This window comes from Sebastes fasciatus, chromosome 13, assembly GCF_043250625.1.
Source record: "Sebastes fasciatus isolate fSebFas1 chromosome 13, fSebFas1.pri, whole genome shotgun sequence".
NCBI classification, from domain to species: domain Eukaryota; kingdom Metazoa; phylum Chordata; class Actinopteri; order Perciformes; family Sebastidae; genus Sebastes; species Sebastes fasciatus.
The window spans coordinates 14,075,211-14,098,707 of NC_133807.1; the positions used below are offsets into that span (position 1 = coordinate 14,075,211).

Below are 23,497 nucleotides of genomic sequence, written 5' to 3' on the forward strand. Positions count from 1 at the left end.
CATTTCATATAAAGACATAAAACAAAATGCAAATTTCTGACTTTCACATACAAAAATGAAATGAATCAAGTCAAAGTTCTGTTTGACCCTTCATAAATGTAATTAGGCTTTAAGATTCAAGCCCTTTATTGTCATTGTGTAGTACAACGAAATTAGATTGTGACAATCCCATAGTTGCTAATGAAAAGATAATACAATAAAAAAAGAGTGCAATATAAATATAAAGAAATATAAAAGATAATACAATATAAAATATAAAAATACAATATGTATATTGAGATGACAGTTTTGACAGATGATTGCACAAAGAGTCCATCAGATAATTATATAATTATTGCACAATTGCACAATTATTTACATGTGTTTTTTGCATTTATAAATAAAATGTTTTGCTAATGGAATGGAAAGATTATAAATATATAGCTGCAAACTGAAATTATTATAATAATATTAATGCCTTTATTTTACATGGCAATAATTGTTTAAAATGACCAACATGTTGCGACCAACATAGGTCTTCATCAGGGTCACTGAATTTCACACGAATTTCTATGACTTTCACATACTAAAATTAAATGAATCCAGTCAAAGTCCTGTTTGACCTTTGTAAATACCATTTAATTCGGCTTTACGTGTACATTTGCATTTATAAATAAAACGTTTTGCTAATGGAATGGAAAGATTATAAATATATAGCTGAAAACTGAAATTATTATATTCTAAAATTCAAAAAAGTTGTTTCAAAATAAGACTAAAAGGGCACATTAACTATAGTATTTACGGTAATCCACTTCCACCTGTTTCTGTCGTCTCGTTTACTACAGTACATTCGGCCTTTTGGTAGTACGCGACGTCACATCCGGTCTCTCTCTCGTTGTTTCGCAGAGCTCCAGCATGGCGGATACCGGCGTGTTGGAGACGCTCCTCCGGCGGATTGAGAAGGTGGACGACGGTGTGGACAGCCTCGAAGTGTCGACCAGCCTCGGGGTGGACCACCAGGTCATCGTCGGAGCCGTGAAGAGTCTGCAGGCTCTGGGAGACGTGAGTTTATCTGAGCTGAGCGTCACCGGATGTCAGACTGTCACCGTCAACACTGTTCATTCAGTGTGACTGATGCAACATTAAAGAGTCAGAGCTGTGTGGACGGACAGGTTTACTTAACTCCACTATGTGTGACATGCAGTGAAGTCCATTTAGCCAGCTAGTATGAATATTAAAGGTCACCTATTATGCACTATAATGCACTTTTCCATGTCTTTTAAACATCAATATCAGATATTGACACTGTGTGTATGTGATAGCAGAGATTGCATTGTTATTGTCCTGCTTTTCCTTTGATACCAACAGGGACACATGGGACCTGCAAGTATAAATAAGTAGCATGTTGCAGATCCATCAAGAGGGAATCCCACAACACAGTGTCTGTTGCTCTGTTATATAACTGAAAACTAATTTTTGATAAAACCAATGCAGTTTACTGTATGTCTCAAATGTCTAATGAACCATGCTGGTGGTGTCTCATGAACAGCTGACCCACTCTGTTGTGATTGGTCAACCGAACCAAACTCTTCGGACTCTGCTCCAGCTCCGCTGTAACTATCTTTGTTTTTGAGGAAACTAGCCGCTAGGCAGGTGTTATGCACCTGTGTTACTTGGTGACATCACCACGTTACGGAAGAGAAGGCGAGACTTCGATCAAGGTGTTTCAGGCAGTTCAAGAGCAGTGTTTCTGTGGGGGAAAGTAACTCCCTTTGCCGTTGACTTTGGGCTTTGAAACTTTGCAGACATTTTACATGCAAAAAAAATATGCAACAGACTAAAGGAAAGGGGAAAAAGCATAATAGGTCCTCTTTAATGGTCTTATTTTTTAATTTGTCTTTATCCTGTGCCGTCTCAAATCGGTTCTTTATTTGTTGTCTTATTAATGGCTTCTTCAGTCATCTGTAAAGCATATTGAATTGCACTAACCTGTATGAAAGGTGCTAGAAAAATAAAGTATGATAGATTGATTGATTATAACGACTATGAGCAAATAGGATGTGGTGAGGAACTTGCATTTCAGTTCAGGAGCAGTGTTTCTGTGGGGGAGAGTAACTCCCTTTGGCGTGGACTTTGGGCTTTGAAACTTTGCAGAAACTACATAACACACTAAAGGAAAAGGAAAAAGCGCCAAAAAGCTTAAAAGGTCCTCTTTAAATTCAAAGCCAGGGGCTAAAATAATTAGCATTTGTTGTTGAACAAAACTCCCCCAGTGAACAAATCGACCTTCAATTTCTCCCCCACTGCTACAGTCTTTGATGCAAACATTTTCAAATGAACTTAACACTGTTTAAGTCTCAGTCAAACGAGCTGACAGTCATGTTTTGTTCCTTCGGTGTCCAGTTAATCTCAGCCGAGCAGCGCTCCTCCAAGCACTGGGAGCTGTTGGATGAGGGCACGGAGATAGCCGAGCAGGGCAGCCAAGAAGCCCGGGTCTTCAGCTCCATCCCGCTGGAGGGTCTGGCTCAGAGCGAGCTCATGGTGAGTGTTACGGGTGGGACAGGTCAGGTCGACCACACACATACATCACCTGTAGGGCTGGAATGGTAAAAAGAAACAGGTGGGAACATTCAGCCTGGTTTTGGTTCAGGTGTAAACATAAAGGGGAAAGATAGCTGCTCTTAAAAAAAAAATGTTTCACTGACGTTGTGCCTCTGTGTTTGTCCCCGTGCAGAAACTGTCCTTTGGGAAGATCGGCTTCAGCAAGGCCATGTCCAACAAGTGGATCAGAGTAGACAAGGCACACGAGGGCGGCCCACGGATATTCAGGACTGTACGTGTTAACTTTATATCAACTCTGTTACGAAGGCCTTTTGTGATCCCCATTCTGAATAATGTGTGGTTATGTGTGGGCCCCCAGGTGGAGAGCATAGAGGACCAGGTCAGAGAGAAGCTGCTGCTGGTACAGAAAGGCAGCACCTCTCAGCTGGAGGAGAAAGAGAAGAACGAGCTGAAGAAGAGGAAGCTGCTTTCTGAAGTGTAAGTCCACACACCTTTATACACTAGTGGTGATTGTGTTCCTGTGTCTACCAGTAGGTGGCAGTAGAAGGTTTGTTGTGGCTCTGTGGTTGTCTTCCACAAGTCAGCATGAGGCTGGGATCATACAATTACACTACCACCAGTCTGTTGGTGGAACAGAGAAGTGATTGTAATCTTTCTGATACATCCTGCTTCTGCTACCAGCATTCATTATGTAACTCCTCATGAGACCTGAGTGTGCCAGGAATATGGGATTGCTTCTTGGCTTCTGTGAGTGCTGTGGATGAGCAACATTTCATCAGATGCTGGCAGACGCTTTGTGAATGGGATTTAGATCGGGATCCTTCCATTTCTGTATTTTACTGAAACAGTTAAATTGTTCCAAGTAGAGCAAGTAAAGTGGATAGTAGATAAACCGTGACAATGCAGAGAGTAAAACGATTAACTGGATAAATGTTTGGAATATGGTGCCATTTCATATTAGAATAATTATTAAACCTGCATGTGATATGCTTCTATCATCCCAAAAACCTTAAGGAGACGGTAAATGCAGGTTCTATAAATAAATTTTTACTATAAGAGTCTGTAGTCTATACTCATAATGTAACAACTACGCGTAATGTAATAATTCATTTAATAACTAGTGGGGCTACAATCTAGTGAGAGTTCAAAAACGTGAAAATACATTTAATTTGCATGCACACTTTGAACAGATTAACGTTACTGTAATGTCAAACAGCAATATTAGGCCATCTTGGCTTAATTGTTGAGAGTCTATGGGATCAAATAACATAATCATGATCCCATAGACATTCAGGAAATGAGCGAAACTAAACAAGTAAACTAAGAGGGGGTGAGGAGGCGCCTTTTTGAAAGCTTTGTCTGAGGGGGGAAACAAAGTTCAGTTGCTTTAAATTAAGGACTCCACTTGTGTCATGTAAAACTAGAAGGGTTCCTCTGCTTCAAGAAGACAAGGAGAGAACTCTTTTTGTGCCTCCACGCCAGCGTCAGCCGCCCGTAGTCAGAGGCATTATGTTTTCGGGTTGTCCGTCCCGTTTCTCGTGAATGCAATATCTCATGAGCGTCTCTTGGGAATTTCTTCAAATTCAGCACAAACATCCGCTTGGACTCAAGAATTCATACGACAATTATGACATTTTGACACAAATGTCTAACCGGATAAAATGAAGTGATGACAGTTTTGGACAGACATGGATGTAAACTGCAACTTGACTGGTTGGTGGAGGCGTACAACCGCAAGGCGGTAATTCTTAGTTTTCAATTATTTCACATTGTGCTGAATTTATTACATTATTATTTTTACTTAGTTTATAGTGTAATAATTTTCTCATTATTACATTATGCACAAAACTGTTATTACGTTATGCGTTCATGGTTTTCATACATTATTTGCTGATTATTACATTATCAGTTGCTACAGGGTTTTGCTCAAGAATGTACCGTGTGGTTTCGTGAGGTACGGGGAAGGTCTTTTGGGTGAACAGTGAATATCCAGTAGATTTACTTTGTTTAGCTCAACGTACAGCTAGTCAGGCTAGAAGGCCAGTATGTGTTTAACCCATTTCTTTATTACAACTCTAGACTTGTGTAGAAGTCTCTTCTTTGCAGATGTGAAGAAGCTGATGCATAAAATGTAGTGAAAAGACTTTCAATCTGCTTCAATCTGCTGTCGCTGATATCTAATTATTCAAAATACTTTTGTTTTGGTGTTAACCTACTAAAATCTAGTCTGGATTGATAGCAGGGATCATTTTCTTCCAAAATCCTCTTACTCAGAAAGTAATCTCTCATAAACTGGCAGCTGTACTATGTACTATGTACTACAGATGTACTAAGCTGATCTAACTAAGCATCCTGATGGAAGATATTATCAGGAAATATTGACCAATGAGAATAAAAAACAAGGAACCAAATACGTCATTCTCATGACCTATATTCATAATGACATGAGGCTCTACAGAAAAACAGTCGGGATCAGATTTGTTATTAGGTTTCACGGGAAAAAAATATTAGAAACGTTGTCATCATGCAGTTCAATACAGCGCCAGCGAACACTACCATACAGTTGAATCTGTTTCACATAACAATTAAAACATCCATCTGGTCCCTCGCTCTGTAACATATATCATATGTTATATTCATGCAGGGGATCACCTCTAACAATAAGCCACTCACAGTATCTTTATGGTTGTTTGAAGTGATTTTAACTTGTGTGTTTAGGACGGTGAAGTCGTACTGGATCACTAAGGGCAGCTCCTTCAGCACCACCATCACCAAACAGGAGACGGAGCTCACGCCTGAGATGATTGCCAAGTGAGTACCGCTGCTACTTATTTAGTCTAATTTAAAATATTTTGCTGTTGTCTGCTTAAAGGGATAATTCGGGTGTCTTGAAGTGGGATTATATGAGGTACTTATCCATAGTCAGTGTATTATTTACAGTCGATGGGAGTCGGCATGCCCCCGGTTTGGAGAAGCACACAGGAGTTACCGCACGGGAGCAAAGTAATGTACTTCTGTGGACGGGGGCAGCAGCAAAACATATTGTAACCACCTAAAAAAATCAATATCAGTTTAAGTGTACACTATATTTAGAATATTTTCACTGCTTTACCTTGCCATCACAGCCCTTTCCAATGGAGAACTGAAGCCGTTGTATCCCTCTATGCTCTCTTCAAAGCCACCAGACTCCATTGAAAACACCTGTAATTCTACCTCGCAGAACACAGGAGTTCCTGGCCTACCGCTGCCTCAATCATGTAGTTTGTTTGTGTTATTGTGTGACTTTGGTTAGTTCGGATTCACCAAAGTCACACAATAACACAAACAAACTAACCAATGGATGCAGCAGTTGACCAGTAACACCTGTGAAAACCAGTAAAAAATTACAGTTTTTTTCAATGGAGTCTGGTGGCTTTGGCGAGAGCATAGGTAACGGCTTCAGTTCCCCGTCGGAAACATAGACTGTATAGCTGTCTCACAGCAAGGTAAAGCTGAGAAAACATTCTAAATATAGCGTAGAGTTAAACTGATAATGATTTATTTTAGGTGAGCCTTTCTTTTAGGTGTCTAAAATACATTTTGCTGCTGCCCCCATCCACAGCAGTACATTGCTTTGCTCCCTTGATGGTACTCCTGTCTGTTTCTCCAAACTGGAGGCGTGCCGACCGCCATCTACTGTAGGTAATACACTGACTATGGATAAGTACCTCATACAAGCCCACTTCAAAACACCCGAACTATCCCTTTAATACTACTATAAAATGTGTCCCGTCTGCCCTCCTCTGTCTGTCAGTGACGGAGTGCAGGACCTCAGACAGAGGACACAGAGAAACCTCCGCCCTAAAAAGGGGACGTGTCCAAAGATGGGGACTTTGTCCTAAAGGCAGGGCAGAACAAAATGATTGTGACATAATGTTGATTTATATTAAACGTTCTTAATGCTCTTGAGATTATGAGATTATTATTATTCTCTCTTTTGTGCTGCTTTTCTGATGAGAAATTAAACCAGCCATGCAAACCTACACCTTTTCATTGACAAAGCCTTATTTAACATGTTAAATTGGCCACCCCAGTAATAGTCACTGTTCTTGTGAGATACTTTGAAATAAAGGAAACAAGGATAAATAATTAATCTTATATTTTCGTTTTATAATTTTATATATATATTTTCAGGATGAAGCATTAAAATGCAAACAGAATGAAACGGTTTGCATGAAATCATATTATAGAGGGGATTTAGCTAAAAGCAGCATCCAGATGTTCCTGGCCAAATATTCAAATGATACTGCTTTTACTTCTCTGTGCTGACTGTGCACGCCATAGATCTGATGCTCATGTCAGCTCAGATTAAACATGCTTAAATGAATTTGGAGAGATTGGGAGATTATGTATTGTGGAAACCTGACTATAAAGAAGCAGGGATGCTGTAGTTTATTGAAACAGCAGAAGTCGAAGCTGCAGTCAGTCCTTTCTCTTCTTTAACCTTGCTTGTGTTTTGTTGCAGTGGCAGCTGGAAGGAGAAGAAATTTAAGCCGTACAACTTCGAGGCCATGGGCGTGGCCCCTGACTGTGGTCACTTGCACCCGCTGCTGAAGGTGCGAACACAGTTCAGGCAGATCTTCCTAGAGATGGGGTGAGTGGCTGCAAATAGAAGAGTGAAACAAAAAAAACATTTCACACATAAAAAACCCCACAGAAAATGAAGTGTGTGCCTCCTGTAGCTTCACAGAGATGCCGACCAACAACTTCATAGAGAGCTCTTTCTGGAACTTTGACTCCCTGTTCCAGCCCCAGCAGCACCCGGCCAGAGACCAGCACGACACCTTCTTCCTGTCTGGTGAGGCCCTGTGTGTGTGTGTGTGTGTGTGTGTGTGTGTGTGTGTGTGTCGGCATTTCTCTCTCTGAGTCACACTTTAGTTGTATCCAAGTGTCTTTTGATGATCATTTACTCCTAACATCTTATTTCAGACCCGGCACTCGCCCATGAGTTCCCCCAGGACTACCTGGAGAGAGTGAAGAAGGTCCACACGGAGGGAGGCTATGGCTCACAAGGGTGAGACACAATCACAAGGAAAATTAAAGGCAAAACTTTGGCAGCTTTTATGTGGATGTCCAATCGGTGTCGATTTGAAGCAATAACTTCCTCAGTGCGTGCTTTATAGACCCAGAAAGCTGAGCTCTCGTGCTCACGGAGCCGTACCAGCAGTGCCTACATTTACCATGATGCATTGCACGTGAGCTTCTGACCTCCAAGGTCCCCGCAGGCCATATCGTCTTGAACGGCTAATACAGACTCTGCCTCTCTCCGCTGCATCTCTTTGGCCGTATACTCTGACTCCAATAAATATGGCTGAATATCAGAGTCAGCCAAAACACCGTTAGATGTATCCTCGTCCATAACATCCTCTGCACTCATATTTTGGGATGCCATTTTTGCCGTTGGAAATACAGTTTTTCTAGTTTGCAATACAAGCAAAGAGAACAGGGAAGTTCTGTTTATGAGCAAACGCGCCTCCTAGAGGCGGAGACTAGATATCGAAGGCTAAAATAGTCTGTAGTTTATCCTTGCATCCAACTACGTCACTGTGATGTCAAACGACGGTGCCGGAACAGGAAGAACAACATATTTTGCAGCAGGAGAACTCAGCTTTCTCACTCAATTTAGCAGCACTTAGGAATTTATTGCTTCGATTAACTTCATTTAACATCAACACTGATCGGACATCCACATAAAAGGAGACAGATTTTCCCGTTTAATCAGCTTTCAACAAAGCGTGTGACATTATCCTCTAACATGCTGCTTCTGTTCTTCAGGTACAAATATGACTGGAAGATAGAGGAGGCTCAGAAGAACATCCTCCGCACCCACACTACAGCAGTCAGCGCACGCATGTTGTATAAACTGGCACAACAGGTGAGTTGCACATAAAGCACGCACTAGTTCAAATGTTCAGGAACGATATGATCTTATTGTGATTTTAAACATTTTGCATTATGCGATAAGATATATTGTGATTTATTACCTTTTATCAACTGTTTGTCAACATCTGTTTTATCTAATAAAATATAGTTTTCACTCTGTTAATTTCAGAGTTTTCATTCACATATCTTGAGGTCAGAGGTCAAGGGACCCCATTGGCAATGGCCATGCCAGTTTTTCCTCGCCAAAATTTAGCGGAAGATTGGAGCGTTATTTAGTGTTCTTCCCGACAAGCTAGTATAACGTGGTTGGTACCAATGGATTCCTTATTTTTTCTAGTTTCATATGATACCAGTATCACTCTAGCTATAAAACCCACTACAACCTCTGAAAGACAGAATAGCGGCGGATTAAGAGGTTACTAGTTTATATACCGGTAATAAATGATCGATACTTGACATCCGTGTATCGTGATACTATGCTGTATGGATTTTTTTTCCCCCAGCCCCTAATACCTACCTCACATACATGGCTTGTCAAGTTCACAAAATAAATACTAAGAGGATTGAGAAAATGTTTTCAAACATGTCCTTAAAAATGTGCCTGCACGGAGCCCAAAGGATATTAAAAGACAATAACCACCCAGCAACCCCCTGGGTACCCTGCTGCACCCTGGGTACCCTGCTGCTGTCTGGCAGGAGATACAGAAGTATTTGCTGTCGTACCAGCAGACCAGAGAGCAGCTTCTTTCCTCTGGCTGTGAGACTCCTCAATTTCAGACACTCACAGCAGCAGGAATAGAAGTTTTATTTTTTGTAGCTGTTTGAAGGTTTCATCCCTGTTTTTTTTCTTCAAGAACACCAGGATCTGTTTTTTGACTGCATATTAAGTCGTACCCTGCAAGCACTCCACCACCGTCTTTTTGGACTCATCTTAGGGATGAACTGGGACGCCGACTGCGCGCCAGGCAATATGACCGACCTCAGTAATGCTCTTGTACCTGAAAGGGAGCAAATCCCTGCAGACAGGTTCCAAACTCTGGTGAAAAGCCGTCCCAGAAGAGTTGAGGCTGTTAAAGATTGCTCACCAATCACATGGGTGTAACGTTCAGGCATCCACATACTTTTGATCATGTAGCGGTGTGTTGTCATTAACCATAGACCTCTTCTCTCTATCTCTATCTCCATCTCACACCCTCATGTCCACTTATCCACCAGGAGAAGTTCACCCCTGCCAAGTACTTCTCCATCGACCGGGTGTTCAGGAACGAGACCTTGGATGCCACCCATCTGGCCGAGTTCCACCAGATAGAGGGCGTGGTGGCCGACTACGGACTCACACTGGGTGACCTCATGGGCATCCTGCATGAGTTCTTCACTAAACTAGGTCAGCAGACACTGTGAATGGAAAATAACAGTCAAGAACTCAGTTAAATGGCCTTATAAGGGCTATAAATATGTTCCTGAGGGGTTATTATGCATGAAAGATGAAAATAGACACAATCATAACACCTCAGTATTACTGCAAACTAGATTGTTTAACCAAATGCATGAAACACAGACAAGATAATAACACTTTGACAAGTTTTGTTGATTGTTGTTTGTGTTCTTCAGATGTTTATTTCTAGCCCCATTAATCCAGCCTTTCTTGTTTCCTTTATAGGAATGACCAAGCTCCGCTTCAAGCCTGCTTACAACCCGTACACAGAGCCCAGCATGGAGGTGTTTAGCTTCCATGAAGGTATAGTACAAACCCTCTAAGTAGATAATCTACTACCATCGATGCTCTGTCAGATTAACTGGCTGCTGTTTTCCATCTATGACTACAGAGTTTCCTAAAATAATGGTATTGCAACTGTTCTATCTGTTAGTTTGCCAGCAAGCCTTAAAACTTGTAATCCTATATTCTCAATTTCTGTCTGGTGCTGTTTTTGTGGTTTTGGTTGTTCCACCAACTGTGTATAATTTGTCTGGATACAGGACTGAAAAAGTGGGTGGAAATAGGGAACTCTGGGGTCTTCAGACCAGAGATGCTGCTGCCCATGGGTCTCCCTGAGGACGTGTCTGTCATCGCCTGGGGACTGTCTCTGGAAAGGTGAACACACAGGACTGAATACTGAATCTATTACTACATACACAGAGATTACTGAATCTGTGTTCAGTGGCTCACTGAGTTTTGAAAGATCATAACTGACCTGCATTTTATTTTTACAGCCATGTCGGCGTTTGATAACGGGAGCACAGCTGTATGTCTGTGCAAACTATACTTTGTTGTTAATCTCTTTCCATTTAAGGATTAAAGGTGTGTGATTCAGTCTGTCTGTAGACGTCATCAGTCCTGAGCTCACATCTGACCTGCATCTCAGATACTTAGCTTTATGGTTTTGAAGAGGATTATTCCTGTTTAGATTTAAATTTACTATTAACATTATTTATTGGAATTATTTCATGTTAGATTATAAACTATATGTCATTGTATTGGCTTTATACAGCCAGTCAAAATCCCATTGCTACAAGGCATATACATTGTTTAGATATATATATTCGCCAGGACATTTTTTTATTTGATTCCACAAATACTCCTCTGTATTAAACCTCACCATACGAGTCATTTGGTGGTCACACACATACTGCTTATGGTAGAGAGAATACTTTGGGTTTTAAATCTTGAGTTTTAACTGGGGGAAACTGTCACGGCTAATGACTACGGAGTGAGTAAACTGCTTTATAATCCACGCTGAGTAATCCTCCCTGTTCCAACGAACCCTGTGTTTCTGCTCTGACCTGTCAGACCTGGAAATAGACGCAACACAGCACACTCTGTCACGTTATGCTCACTCAGCCTTCTCCTCTGACCCGCAGGCCCACCATGATTAAATACGGCATCAACAACATCAGGGAGCTGGTGGGACACAAGGTGAACCTGCAGATGGTCTATGACAGCCCCATATGTCGACTGGAGTCCTGAAGCTCACCCAACCTTCATCATCCACCTTACCTTTACCACGGGGCACCGCATTTCTACATCTCACTCTAGTTGTTCCTGCTAGTCGGAGCTCAGCCAGTAAAACCAGCTGGTCTGAAAGCAGAAAGAGGGTCTGTTTTACTCCATACAACACCCTCAGACAGACCACAGTAAGGGCTTTCAACACATAGCGGAGCAGCCTTTGTATGAACTTAATACTCTGCTGCCATGTAAAACATCCGTGTGAGTGCTGACTTTGTTCCATACTAAGAACAGCTTTTTCCCTTTACATCACCCTGGCCCAGTTACGACAGAAAATGACCTATTTGTACAGGAAAAATACTACTTTAGGAATGTGACAGAGGTTCAATAAAAAGTTTTTTTTTTCCAAATACCAATGCAACCTGACTTGTTTGTTTTTGTAAACGTGTCATATTATGATCTAAGGTTCTATCTGACTTTTTTTACTTTTTTAAAGAAGTTATTTACATGACACTATTTTTCACTAATAAAGGAATAGTGTGCAGCTTTTAGGGGGATCTATTGGCAGAAATGGAATATAATATTAATATGTATGTTTTCTTTTCTTCTTCTTCTGTATAATCACGTGAAAAATAATCACGTGAAAAATCACGCTACCTGCAAAGTCAGTCAGCGTTGAGAATGAACACAGGAGGACCAACCAAGTCCTGCCTCTTTACCTCACTGCTCTGTGACAGACGCTGAAGACAATAGTGTGCACTCAGAAGGTTTGATGATTTTATCAGACACTGATACATGTCACAAATATACAATATTTAGACCATTTAAACACGGTTTTAAACGTAAACATTCTAAATGTGTCCCAGTTTATTTCCTGTTGCAGTGTATGTAATAACATCAGCTGACAGGAAGTAATCATGGACCAAAGATGTTGCCTAGCAACGCTATTCCGTTGCAATTCCATTGAAATGCACTAAAATGGAACGTTTCAGACAGAGGGTAAATACAGGTATATTCAGGCTGACAGTACGAGGAAAATAATGTGTTTTTTGAACATTACAGCATGTAAACATGTTCTATTAGAAACACAAAATACAAGTATGAACCTGAAAATGAGCACGATATGGGTCCTTTAATAATGATGGAGGCCCTGGTATTGAGCATGCTGCCTCACGGGAATAGTTTACTGGGACACTTCATGGAGCTCAGTCATCGTTAATGTTATTGATTCCACCTGAGCGGTTCCTCCTATGACAAGCCAAAATGTCTGCTATGAAAAAAGGTCTATTTTAACAGTTTTCGAGCTGCTAGTTGAGGAACATTTTAGTGATCTGTTGCTTGTCTGTTTATAACTACTGCAGCAGACACACCATGACGACATGACTGTGATGAACCGAGCTTGTCCAGGCAACAAAGTACAAGTAAATGTGGTAGTATAAAAAAGAGACCTGCAAAGAAACACCATAGAGGGACAACAGCAAAGAGGTAACACATGTAAAATCAAGAGAGAAGGCATAATCAGTAAGTGGGGACATTTGTTCTTCTTCTTCTTCTTCTTCTTCTTCTTTCTTCTTTACTTTGTTTACAATTGTGCCATAGCACCTGATCTAGAAAACTAAAAAATATATGATGGTACTTAGATTTGATATATTTAGAGTATCTTTAAGGTTTTAGGATGTGAAACCTTTGAACCTCAATATCTGAAAACCACTCAGATCGCAGATACAAATTTATAATTCAAAGGTCATATGTTGTGGAAGATCTTAGATTTGTTTGTAATTCTAAGGACGTGGGATTACAGTTGACTTTATATTATTGCTTTATAGACGTTTCTAAGAATGTGTGGACACATCTTGAAATGGAAATACGTTGAAATACATCATTTTACTTCCATTTGATCCCCGTGTAATCATTCATCCCTTGTAATGATTTTTATATACTTATACAATTTCATCTTAAAACACAAGTTCAATACAGTTCATCTCATATCCAGACTCAAGTTCAGAGACAGTTCAGTGCCCAAATTAACTTCCTAAGCTCCTGCTTTGACAACTGACCACATGACATTGGCTAGACAAGAGGAGTTTCTTTCAGTCTGCCAAAAGATCCAAACTTCTCAGAATCTTTTCACCTCAGTCTATAGGTTAGCTCTTTCCTACTGTTTGGAAAAATAAACTAAACACAAGTAGATCACTCACTATTTTGGATTTTGTTCTGCATTTAAAATATGTTTTAGGCCAATCAGGAGCTTTAAATATTGCATTAAAATTTAGTTGAGAATTGATTAAAGAAGCCAAACCAAAGCTGAAAAATAAGTTGTGATTTCAAACTTGATTTAGATTAAATGTAAATTGACGTCTAGAGAGTTGCTGTGAGCTGGTATTAAATGAGAAATTAGCTCACTTTCCCAGCACATAATGTATACCTTTTGTGCTATAAGCTGCGCTGGCGGGCTGTGCATGCCACACAGGGGGAATCCACGAGTGCGTGTGACACCTGCAGTTAAGGCCGCAGGATTAGGAGTCGTGTTGTGTACATGTTGAATTGCTGGAACTCCGTTAAGTCTTCCTCTTAAACTAATCCCTCGGTGTCTTGAAATAACATTTTACTCAAGTGTGTGAGACGGCCAGCTGGTTGGAATCAGCTTTGTTGACAAGAGATAATGAAGTAACCCCCAGCAACAGTCTGATCTCCTGTGCCTTTTTGCAGAGCATAATGTGCACAAAAGTGACGGAAAATCCACCAGCAAGTTCCACAAATAAGACGCACTTTACACTCAAAAAGAAAGATCTCTTTTGCTGCCAGTACAAACACAAGTCACCCACACTGAACATATGGTAGCTCCACTCTCATATGGTCTTACAGCCACTTGCTGAGCTTTATTAAACTTAATCTAGCATGTCCAACAGCTTTCTCTATGAAGCTCAGGCACACGGAGACAATATCCAGAGACCTTCTCCAGTAATCCCTTTTGTCCTTGGAGTTCCCCTTCTCAGGATGTTCGCTTTGAGTTGTCTGTTGATGTGATGTGTGAAAGAGAGTCTTGAGTCATGTAGCATAAGAAAAACTTTTAAAAGAGTAAGAGGGAAGGTTGCCAGTCATCAAGGCTTGTTCATGATCATGGTCCTGGTAAAAAAATCAGAGCTCCTTGATCTCTCTGATCGGCCCTGGGCTGCAGGTGAAAGCCAGAGAGTGGTGACTCGTCGGGCTGTGTGAGTGTGGGAAGAAGGAGGGGATGTAGGGCATGGCATGCATTAGCATCGGGCTGCTCGCGGGGCTCTCTTCATGGTGCAGAGGGATGACCACGTCGTCCTGGTCCCACACATGGAAGGCATTGTGGGCAAATGGATGCACTGCAGGAGGATGGCTGGCGGCTATGAGCTGCGGGTTGTTGTCCTTGTCCTTGTCTTCATCGGCAACCGGACCCAACAAGCATTCTAAACAAGGGAGACAGGGGTTATAGATTTAATGCCACCAATAATAAATGGGTATGAGGTCAATGGCTGCTGAAGTTTAGTATGCTTTACAATAAGATAAAGATAAAATCTTAAATCAGTAAGGCATTATCTAACCCCTCAGTGGCTAATTCTGTAGTGGGGATATGTAGACTATGGGGTAGCTCAAATTAAATACATAAATACAACCTAAATACAGTTCAATTGTATGAACAATATCCACTTTAAATAACATCCAATTTGAAATAAAATGCACATGATTGGAACATGACTGGTGGTGTTAATGTAAAGGTAACATTACTCCACTACTTCACATGACATGGTTACCCCCTGTCCTTAAATTATTATTATGCAGCCAGGTGTGCCGCATTTGTCTTGACCAACAACAACTACTGAAACCCTGTATGAGATATTAGAGCAGGGGTCAGCAACCTTTACTATCAAAAGAGCCATTTTAGGCAAAAAAATACAAATAAATCTCTCTGGAGCCGCAAAACATTTGAGCATTGTGATGAAGGTAACACAGTTTATAGTCTAAGTATATAGTATATACTGTAAGACTAATGCAGTGAGGGCCAAAGAGCAAATGTACTACGGAGTATTAGGACCACATTGAGGGAAAAACATCTGACATTTACAGAATAAAGTCATAATAGTATGAGAAAAAAGTTGTAATATAACGATAATAAAGTCAAAAGTTTACGAGAAAAAAAATTATATTACGAGAATAAGGTTATAACTTTACGAGAAAAAAAGTCATATTACGGGAATAAAGTCATCACTTTACGAGAAAAAAAGTAGTAATATTACGAGAATAAAGTCATAACTTTACGAGAAAAAAAGTCATATTACGAGAATAAAGTCATAACTTTACGAGAAAGAAAGTTGTAACTTTACGAGAAAAAAAGTCGTAATATAACGAGAAGAAAATCGTAACTTTATGAGAAAAAAAGTCATATTACGAGAATAGTCGTAACTTTACGAGAAAAAAAGTCATATTACGAGAATAAAGTCATAACTTTATGAGAAAAAAATAGTAATATGACAAAATAAAGTCATAACTTTACTAGAAAAAAATAGTAATATTACGAGAATAAGGTTATAACTTTACGAGAAAAAAAGTCATATTACGGGAATAAAGTCATCACTTTACGAGAAAAAAAGTAGTAATATTACGAGAATAAAGTCATAACTTTACGAGAAAGAAAGTTGTAACTTTACGAGAAAAAAAGTCGTAATATAACGAGAAGAAAATCGTAACTTTACTAGAAAAAAATAGTAATATTACGAGAATAAAGTTGTAACTTTACGAGAAAAAAAGTCATATTACGAGAATAAAGTTGTAACTTTACGAGAAAGAAAGTCGTAACATTACGAGAATAAAGTCATAACTTTACGAGAAAAAAAATAGTAATATGCCGAGAATAAAGTCATAACTTTAGGAGAAAAAAAAGTCGGAATATTACGAGAATAAAGTCGTAACTTTACGAGAAAAAAAGTCGCAATATTCCGAAAAAAAAAATGGCACGGAAAATTACTCCTTTATAATATTATGACTTTATTCTCAAAATCTCAGATTTCTTTTTTTTCCCTCAATGTGGCCCTAATACTCGTACCATAGAACTACAATAATGATAAATAAAATTTAAAATGTAAACAAAAAACAGTTATTCATTTCCACTATTTCTTTTAAAAATCCACTTAATTTCACTGTATGTTAAAATAGTGGGTTGACTCGAATAAAACTGTAAATTACAGAAGGCAATACCTGCTATGTCAATGGCCAGATCCTTGATGAGATGTCCAACAATAGCATAGGCAACTCCAACAACCACCATGACAGCCATGAGCAGGTACACCACCGTCTTAGGCAGAGGGATCAGGTCCTTCACTGGGGGCTTGAACTGCCTGTACAGGGGGTCCTCTAGTGGCGTGGAAAGCGGGTGGTACACCTGGGCTTCATAAGTGGAGTTCAGATCGGTGGAAATATAGCCATCCATGATTAAATGACTTATTATTCCAACCGAGAGTGACTTGTTTTTGTCTTCCTCAAATCCTGCAAAGAAAACAAGAGTAAGGAAAAACGAAATTTTGTAACAGCATTTAATAATTTTGCATTTCATTTCCAACCTTATTTTGATGCTCTAAATCCATCCAAATGTTTGAGTGAATAAGTTCAGCTGTTGGTGTCTTTATGTGTGATGCGTTCAGGAGCTGCCTCCTCCTCTCTGTCCTCCTCGGTGCAGGATGATATGCGCTCTCTGTCTGCCAGCAGGTAGAGACTGTCAGGTCCGCCCACTATGACCACTCCTCCATCTATAGCTCCGCTCCAACTCTGCCCACACAGGCTTATTTATACAGGCCGCTGTCGTCGTGTCCTTAATTCCCTCAAGTTACCGAGGAGTCTCCTCGTAGGAACTCAATCTTGTCCTTAATGCTGATCCAAGTTGTTAGGAGTTTCCCTGATGTAAGGGAAACGAGGGTGTGGATGAGTTATAGCAGGAACACACTACTTTATAATGCAGTCCAGTATAACCACATCACATGTGGCCTCACTACCTCAGGTATAACCATAGACTGTAGTGTATGACAAAATAAAATCGGGAAAAAAAGTTATATTAATTATAATATAATTATTAATAACATATTATTAATCTATTGATAATATTGAGAGCGCGCTTGTCTCTGTAATTTGCATGAATAAACCAATAATGACAGAGTGTGTTTATCATAAGCATGTAGACGCATTCAGGTGCTACAGGAGTTTCTGGTATTTTATAGAGTGAAATGAAATATCATACTAATCACACAGGAGTCCAATAATTAATATCATCATTTGCTGTCAATCATCTCTCTCACTCACGCACGTGCGTCAGTGATAGCCATGGCAACAGAATGGTGACGTGACCCGAGGCTATATAAGAGCTGAGGCCTTTTAATTGATCATTTATGCTCTTGGACTTGACTGGAGTTGACAACGATGCTAAATGTGTCTGCTGGAAGCTGAACTTTTGGATAACTAGTCGACTGGAAACTTCTGCTGGAAAAAGATTTGTTGGATAGCTGAAGGAGGAATTAACTTTCTAGTTAAAGTGAGAATGTCTAGGTGTGAAATATCTTTAAACTTCTTGGAGGAGCACCTGAAGATCTCCTGGTCTGACTCCTGTAACTACCAGGAAGGTGAGACATCTTCTCATATCACACCGAACTTATTAATTAATCTTCTTGAGATGCTCAAAACATTTTGTTGTGTGAAAAATAATAATAATAATTGAAATTGATGAATTTTAAAATAGACATTTTGTCGAACATTGTGGGAAAAAAACACTTTTTGATGTTGTTTTTTCGGTTTAAGATGAATATTTAATGGTAGAAATGTGCAGATTTCCCCCGGGGCCAGTGCAGAATGTGTTAATAATGGTGTAGTGATATGAAAACACTGTTGTTTTGGTTTGAGGGCATCAATTTTTGACATATTTGTTATCAACGATTAGGTAAAAAAAATAGATGGCTACTGGGCCATTTTTCGAATAATGCCAAAAAAGTCAGTTTTTCTTGTTCACCATCACCATGGAGACGATGTAAAGATGATGAGCTAATGACGTCAGGACGTAAATACGAGCAGGTGTAAAAAAACAAAACAGAGTCTGTGATGATGCTTGATGCTCAGCTGTTACCGGATCATTTCAAATTCAGAGTTCATGAGGTTCCCTCATTAGAGGCCTGTGCGTGTCCTGCATCCATGGATGTATTAAGAGAAATACATAATAAAAAAATAATCATTTTAATATCAGAGTAGATAGATAGATAGATAGATAGATAAATAGATAGATAGATAGATAGTAACTTTATTGATCCAGAGAGAAATTCAAGTTTCCAGCATCACAGTTCCATAGTGCAAAACATGTTAGTAAAAAGGTAGTAAGAAAGTGAGTAGTACAAAGTACAAAAAAAATATACCAGATATAAAAATACAGTATAGTGCAGGGTAACTCCAGTAGCTTAGTCTATGAAAGTGAACTGTGTGCATTATTATCCGTCCTCTTAGTATTATATTATTAGTATTATTATAGAGTATTGGTGTCTTAGGGGATCCCTGTCAAAAGCAGCAAACCTGTGCAGTTTAAATAGATAAAATAGAATAAATAGATGACATGTGTGCCCTGGGTCCTAATTTAAAGTGTCACACAATATCAGGGGGCTCTGGTCACTCTGTCAGTCATTATAATGGAGACAGGCACAGATACAGATACAGCACACACAGATTTTCTCATTGGGACTCCTTGTATGTTAAATATGTTGGTATAAAATGGGTTAAACGGTGGGGGGATGTCAATAAGTATTTATTGTCCACCACATTTATCAGGCACATACCATACTTCTTACTCCACCACATTTATCCGACAGCTGTAGTTACTTTGCACATTAAGATTTTGTTTGTGATGAGATTACAAAACATGGTGCCTTGCTACAGATTAAACTACACAGAATGTATGTAAATGCAGCCATTTACCAAAACCTGTTTACATGTTAATGCATCAGTGGTAATAATCCAATAATATAATATGTGGTGATATATCACTTACATCCTGCTGCATAATACATACTTTGACTTTTGATACGTTAGATCCATTTTGCTGAAAATACTTCTGTGCTACGCTTTTGAATGTAGGACGTGTAATGGAGTATTTTCAAATTGTGGTGTTGCTATATTTATTCATGTATGTTACTTATGAGATGATAACGTTGCTTTAATAGAAAAAGTGGCATGAAGAGTCATTCTTATTTCTAGCGTGAATGCAGCATCGCATGACTCTCATCCTGTTATGTATTAAAAATAGCAGCAGCAGAACTGCACAATATTTGGTGTTACTTTTAAATGTGGTAGTAGCACCTTGTGTGGCTTTTCTACAAGGTGCTTGTGATGCACCTGCAGCACAGTATCCACAGTTAGTGGAGGTATATGGGATTAATTTGGCTGATTTATGCCTAAAAAGTGCAGATGTGACCCTTTTTATCCCCTCCCCACAGACGATGAAGACCTTCTTGGTCTGTTTGGTCTGGGTGATGAAGACCTGCCCAGTCTTCTTGGTTTAGAGGATAAAGACCTGTTTGATCTGGACCAAGAGATAGACCTTCCTGGTCTCCTTGGTCTGGACGAAGAGGTGGCTGAGCCTCACACAGATGATGAAGAAGGTGAGAGGGATGATTTGTCTTCACAGGTTTGAGTGGCCCAACGGCAGTAGAACTGAATCACAATGATTGTCTTATTTCTCTACATAGTAAAGTGGTTTACCCAGTGGTTGAGAATAGCTGAGTTAGTGTAGGTACATGGAAAAATACATGCAATTGACATGGTCAAAATGATTCACTAGGTAAGCTGTGAGTCTCCTATTGAAGTCTGTTTTATAAAAGGGTAGAATGTGACCTTTTTATACGTTTTTCCCCCTCAGGTGTGGACGATGAGGATGTGCCTCAGGTGGCTGAGCCTCCCAGAGATGAAGATGCCAGACCTCCCTCTCCTCCACTGGAGCAGTTCCCACCACCAGACGCTGGGAGGGACCAGGATGATGATTATGATCCTTTTAATACTGCTTATTATCCTGATCTCCATGCTTATCTTGATGCTCTTCTTCTTGCTTATCCCCATGCTCCTCTTGCTTATCCCCATGCTCCTCTTGGTTATCTTGATGCTCTTCCTCTTGCTTATCCCCATGCTCCTCTTGGTTATCTTGATGCTCTTCCTCTTGCTTATCCCCATGCTCCTCTTGTTTATCTTAATGCTCTTCCTCTTACTTATCCCCATGCGCCCCCTTTTGATGCTCCTCGTCTTGATGCTCCTCCTACTTATTTCATCGTTAATCATCCTGGTGTTCTTCTGCAGCCGTCTGGTGCTGGTGATGCTGGGACCATTTGGCCCCTCTCCTCCCATTCGTCTTCCGGCCTCGGCTCCTCCAGAAGGAGAAGAAGGAGAAGAAGGGAAGAGAAACGCGACGGGGAGCAGGCCGCCAAGAGGTCGATGTGCTCTGGGGAGCTATACTAACTCCACGTGAGTTACACGGCTAACAATCCTCTCCTGGAACCATCAGAGCCATCAGGACAGTATATGTTCACATTTACTCTTCCTCTCTATCACACAGGTATCCCACCGAAGCATCATCAGCCTCTCTACCGCTGACGACTGGCCTCTGCGTCTAGCTGGACTGGTGATCTAGGGATAGCCTTTGCGTCTGGCTGGGCTAGTGATTTTAGGGTTAGCCTTTGCGTCTGGCTGGGCTAGTGATTTTAGGGTTAGCCTTTGCGTCTGGCTGGGCTAGTGATTTTAGGGTTAGCCTTTGCGTCAGGCTGGGCTAGTGATTTTAGGGTTAGCCTTTGCGTCTGGCTGGGCTAGTGATTTTAGGGTTGGCCTTTGCGTCTGGCCGGGTTTAGTGATTTTAGGGTTAGCCTTTGCGTCAGGCTGGGCTAGTGATTTTAGGGATGGCCTTTGCGTCAGGCTGGGCTAGTGATTTTAGGGTTAGCCTTTGCGTCAGGCTGGGCTAGTGATTTTAGGGATGGCCTTTGCGTCTGGCTGGGCTAGTGATTTTAGGGATGGCCTTTGCGTCAGGCTGGGCTAGTGATTTTAGGGATGGCCTTTGCGTCTGGCTGGGCTAGTGATTTTAGGGATGGCCTTTGCGTCTGGCTGGGCTAGTGATTTTAGGGTTGGCCTTTGCGTCTGGCTGGGCTATAGATGCCCCAAGTAACGTCTTCTACTCAGGCATATTTGTATGACATTTTGGCACGGCGGCTGGATCGACTTTTCTTTCACCTGAGGGCCGGTCTTTGCGTCTGGCAGGGCCGGCAACGCCCCAGGTAGCCCTTGCGTCTGGCAGGGCTGTCCAAACACCCCGTGTCATGTAGCTTTTGCGACTGGCAGGGCAGATTCCTTCTTCCTCTTGGTACTCTGTTCAAATGAACACAATCTCTCTCATCACAGCAGTAGTGACTCCCGCTGAGTGGTCTGGGGTCTGGACAGTCTACGGTGGATCTGGTTGGCTTAAACCTCCCGGTGAAGCTTCCATGTGGCTGTCCTCCCCAGGTCAACAGTGACAGGACCGGACACTACACTGTGTGACAGAGAACAAAATTGGGTTGAAAGCTTTAAAAACAATTAGAAAACAAACGTCTTCCATCAGACGTATACATGAATCAGTTCCACGTTGACGCTAAACGCCTACAGAAGAACCTGGAGATCAACCCACCAACCATGGATTTAACAACACCACCTAAACTAAACTACGTCCATTCACTTTATATGGAAGAAGAAGGTAAGTACAAGCATCTGACGTGAAGAACGTGACTTAGAATATGCTCTAATATAGAGACAGAGAAAGTAATGTATGTTATTGTGTAACTCTGTTTGTCTATAAAGTATAATAATTCAAAGATTACTAAATATATGTTTGCCTTTATTTCCTCTTCTCTCACTCCACCACCTGAGCTGCTGCTGTTCACTCCGGACGAAAAAGGTGATTATGAGCTTTTTAATATAAATTAGAGAAAGCAATATGTGTTATAACTTGTTTGACTTATCAACTAATATTAAATGAACAAAGATTTCTTGTCTTACTGACCTTTTTATTTATCTTAACTTGAAATTACTCAACCACCTGAGTTACTGTTGTTCACTACGGACCGAAAAGGTTAGTGTGAGCGTCTGACATGTGAAGAAAGAGACTTAAAATAGGTTGTAATATGAAGACTATGAGATTGTGTAAACTAGCTACATACTGTATGTATTATTCTTTAGAAGTTCAGAGATGATTTGTCTTTCTTACTCATCATTATCTATTGTTCTCTACTCTTATCTTCCTCCACCACCTGAGCTGCTGCTGTTCACTGTGGACAAAAAGGGGCGTATGATCTGGAATAAACTACTTTATTATGTAAAGAGAAATTAGCTACATAGATATACTGTATGCTACACCTGTTTATATATACATATATATATATATGTATATATATGTATATATAATACCATTGTTTATTTGTATTTTACAGAGACTCAGACTGAGTGTTCCTGTAGTTCAGCGGCTCCTTTACGACAAAGAAGAAATGCTGATTCCCGACCGAGTCAGATGGATGACGGACCACAAGACGGACAGAACAGAAGTGAACGACTCTGTTTTCGTGGACTGAGTAAGTAAGCTGCACATTAAAGGAATAGTTGGTCAAAGCTAACATGTTAATGATTCTTACGGCTACCTTCTTTAATAACGTCCCATTGCTTCAATAGTGTCAAACAAATGTTCTCCAGACTCAAATAACCTGTGACACTACTGACTAATGCAGATTTATTTAGACATGAATTCGTCTTCATAGATGATTATTATAGCTGAAGTTTGGGAGACATTGAAACTGACAGCAGACCAAGAGATGGATCCACATTCCTGACTTGTTTCTGATCTCACAGGACAGGACTCTTCCTGGAGCCCCTGAGAGTGGACGTCAACCGAACCACACAAAGCCAGTAGTAGCATCACACAAGCAGTCATGATGTGAGGAAGCTCCAGCACCACAGCAGTCCACTCAACACACTGAACCGCCTTCAGCTCCACACTTTACACACGTGGACTGATCTCATGTTCAATTCAGTCAA

At 40.5% G+C, this 23,497-nt stretch overlaps 3 protein-coding genes and 1 long non-coding RNA gene across 5 annotated transcripts; 3 read left to right on the top strand and 1 right to left on the bottom strand.

Moving 5' to 3' along the window:
• Positions 1–280: 280 nt before the first annotated feature.
• farsa (phenylalanyl-tRNA synthetase subunit alpha) lies at positions 281–11,821 on the top strand. Its single transcript, XM_074655683.1, has 13 exons — positions 281–1,041; positions 2,383–2,520; positions 2,714–2,812; positions 2,900–3,018; positions 5,260–5,352; positions 7,046–7,174; positions 7,263–7,378; positions 7,510–7,594; positions 8,356–8,455; positions 9,679–9,847; positions 10,124–10,201; positions 10,441–10,555; positions 11,323–11,821. Exons 1-13 carry the CDS (start codon positions 895–897, stop codon positions 11,426–11,428), a joined length of 1,494 nt encoding a protein of 497 aa, XP_074511784.1. The 5' UTR covers positions 281–894; the 3' UTR covers positions 11,429–11,821.
• Positions 11,822–13,183: 1,362 nt separating this feature from the next.
• LOC141780428 (uncharacterized) lies at positions 13,184–17,391 on the bottom strand. Of its 2 annotated transcripts, XM_074655647.1 has the most exons (3): positions 16,993–17,391; positions 16,631–16,918; positions 13,184–14,844 (listed from the first exon to the last, which is right to left on the bottom strand). In XM_074655647.1, exons 2-3 carry the CDS (start codon positions 16,860–16,862, stop codon positions 14,546–14,548), a joined length of 531 nt encoding a protein of 176 aa, XP_074511748.1. In that variant the 5' UTR covers positions 16,863–16,918; positions 16,993–17,391; the 3' UTR covers positions 13,184–14,545. The 2 variants fall into 2 exon arrangements, with proteins under 2 accessions (XP_074511748.1, XP_074511747.1); XM_074655646.1 differs by having other exon boundaries at positions 16,631–17,391.
• A 228-nt stretch (positions 17,392–17,619) lies between these two features.
• Positions 17,620–21,480, top strand: LOC141780427 (uncharacterized). The gene is made up of 4 exons (XM_074655645.1): positions 17,620–18,042; positions 19,894–20,058; positions 20,316–20,911; positions 21,003–21,480. The coding sequence occupies exons 1-3, from the start codon at positions 17,961–17,963 to the stop codon at positions 20,903–20,905; spliced, it is 837 nt and encodes a 278-aa protein (XP_074511746.1). The 5' UTR covers positions 17,620–17,960; the 3' UTR covers positions 20,906–20,911; positions 21,003–21,480.
• Positions 21,481–22,373: 893 nt separating this feature from the next.
• LOC141780430 (uncharacterized) lies at positions 22,374–23,497 on the top strand. The gene is made up of 3 exons (XR_012596653.1): positions 22,374–22,784; positions 22,900–23,037; positions 23,312–23,497. It is a non-coding gene; the product is annotated as an uncharacterized LOC141780430 (long non-coding RNA).

Excerpts from the sequence above, each read along its gene's own strand:
- farsa (XM_074655683.1), top strand. The coding sequence starts at position 895 with ATGGCGGATACCGGCGTGTTGGAGACGCTCCTCCGGCGGATTGAGAAG. Across the intron at positions 3,019-5,259 it reads AGGAAGCTGCTTTCTGAAGT|GACGGTGAAGTCGTACTGGA; the intron begins GTAAGTCCACAC and ends TTGTGTGTTTAG. Across the intron at positions 5,353-7,045 it reads ACGCCTGAGATGATTGCCAA|TGGCAGCTGGAAGGAGAAGA; the intron begins GTGAGTACCGCT and ends GTTTTGTTGCAG.
- LOC141780427 (XM_074655645.1), top strand. The coding sequence starts at position 17,961 with ATGTCTAGGTGTGAAATATCTTTAAACTTCTTGGAGGAGCACCTGAAG. Across the intron at positions 18,043-19,893 it reads CTCCTGTAACTACCAGGAAG|ACGATGAAGACCTTCTTGGT; the intron begins GTGAGACATCTT and ends CCCTCCCCACAG. Across the intron at positions 20,059-20,315 it reads TCACACAGATGATGAAGAAG|GTGTGGACGATGAGGATGTG; the intron begins GTGAGAGGGATG and ends TTTCCCCCTCAG.
- LOC141780428 (XM_074655646.1), bottom strand. The coding sequence starts at position 16,985 with ATGAAATGCAAAATTATTAAATGCTGTTACAAAATTTCGTTTTTCCTT. Across the intron at positions 14,845-16,630 it reads TCTGGCCATTGACATAGCAG|AATGCTTGTTGGGTCCGGTT; the intron begins GTATTGCCTTCT and ends TCCCTTGTTTAG.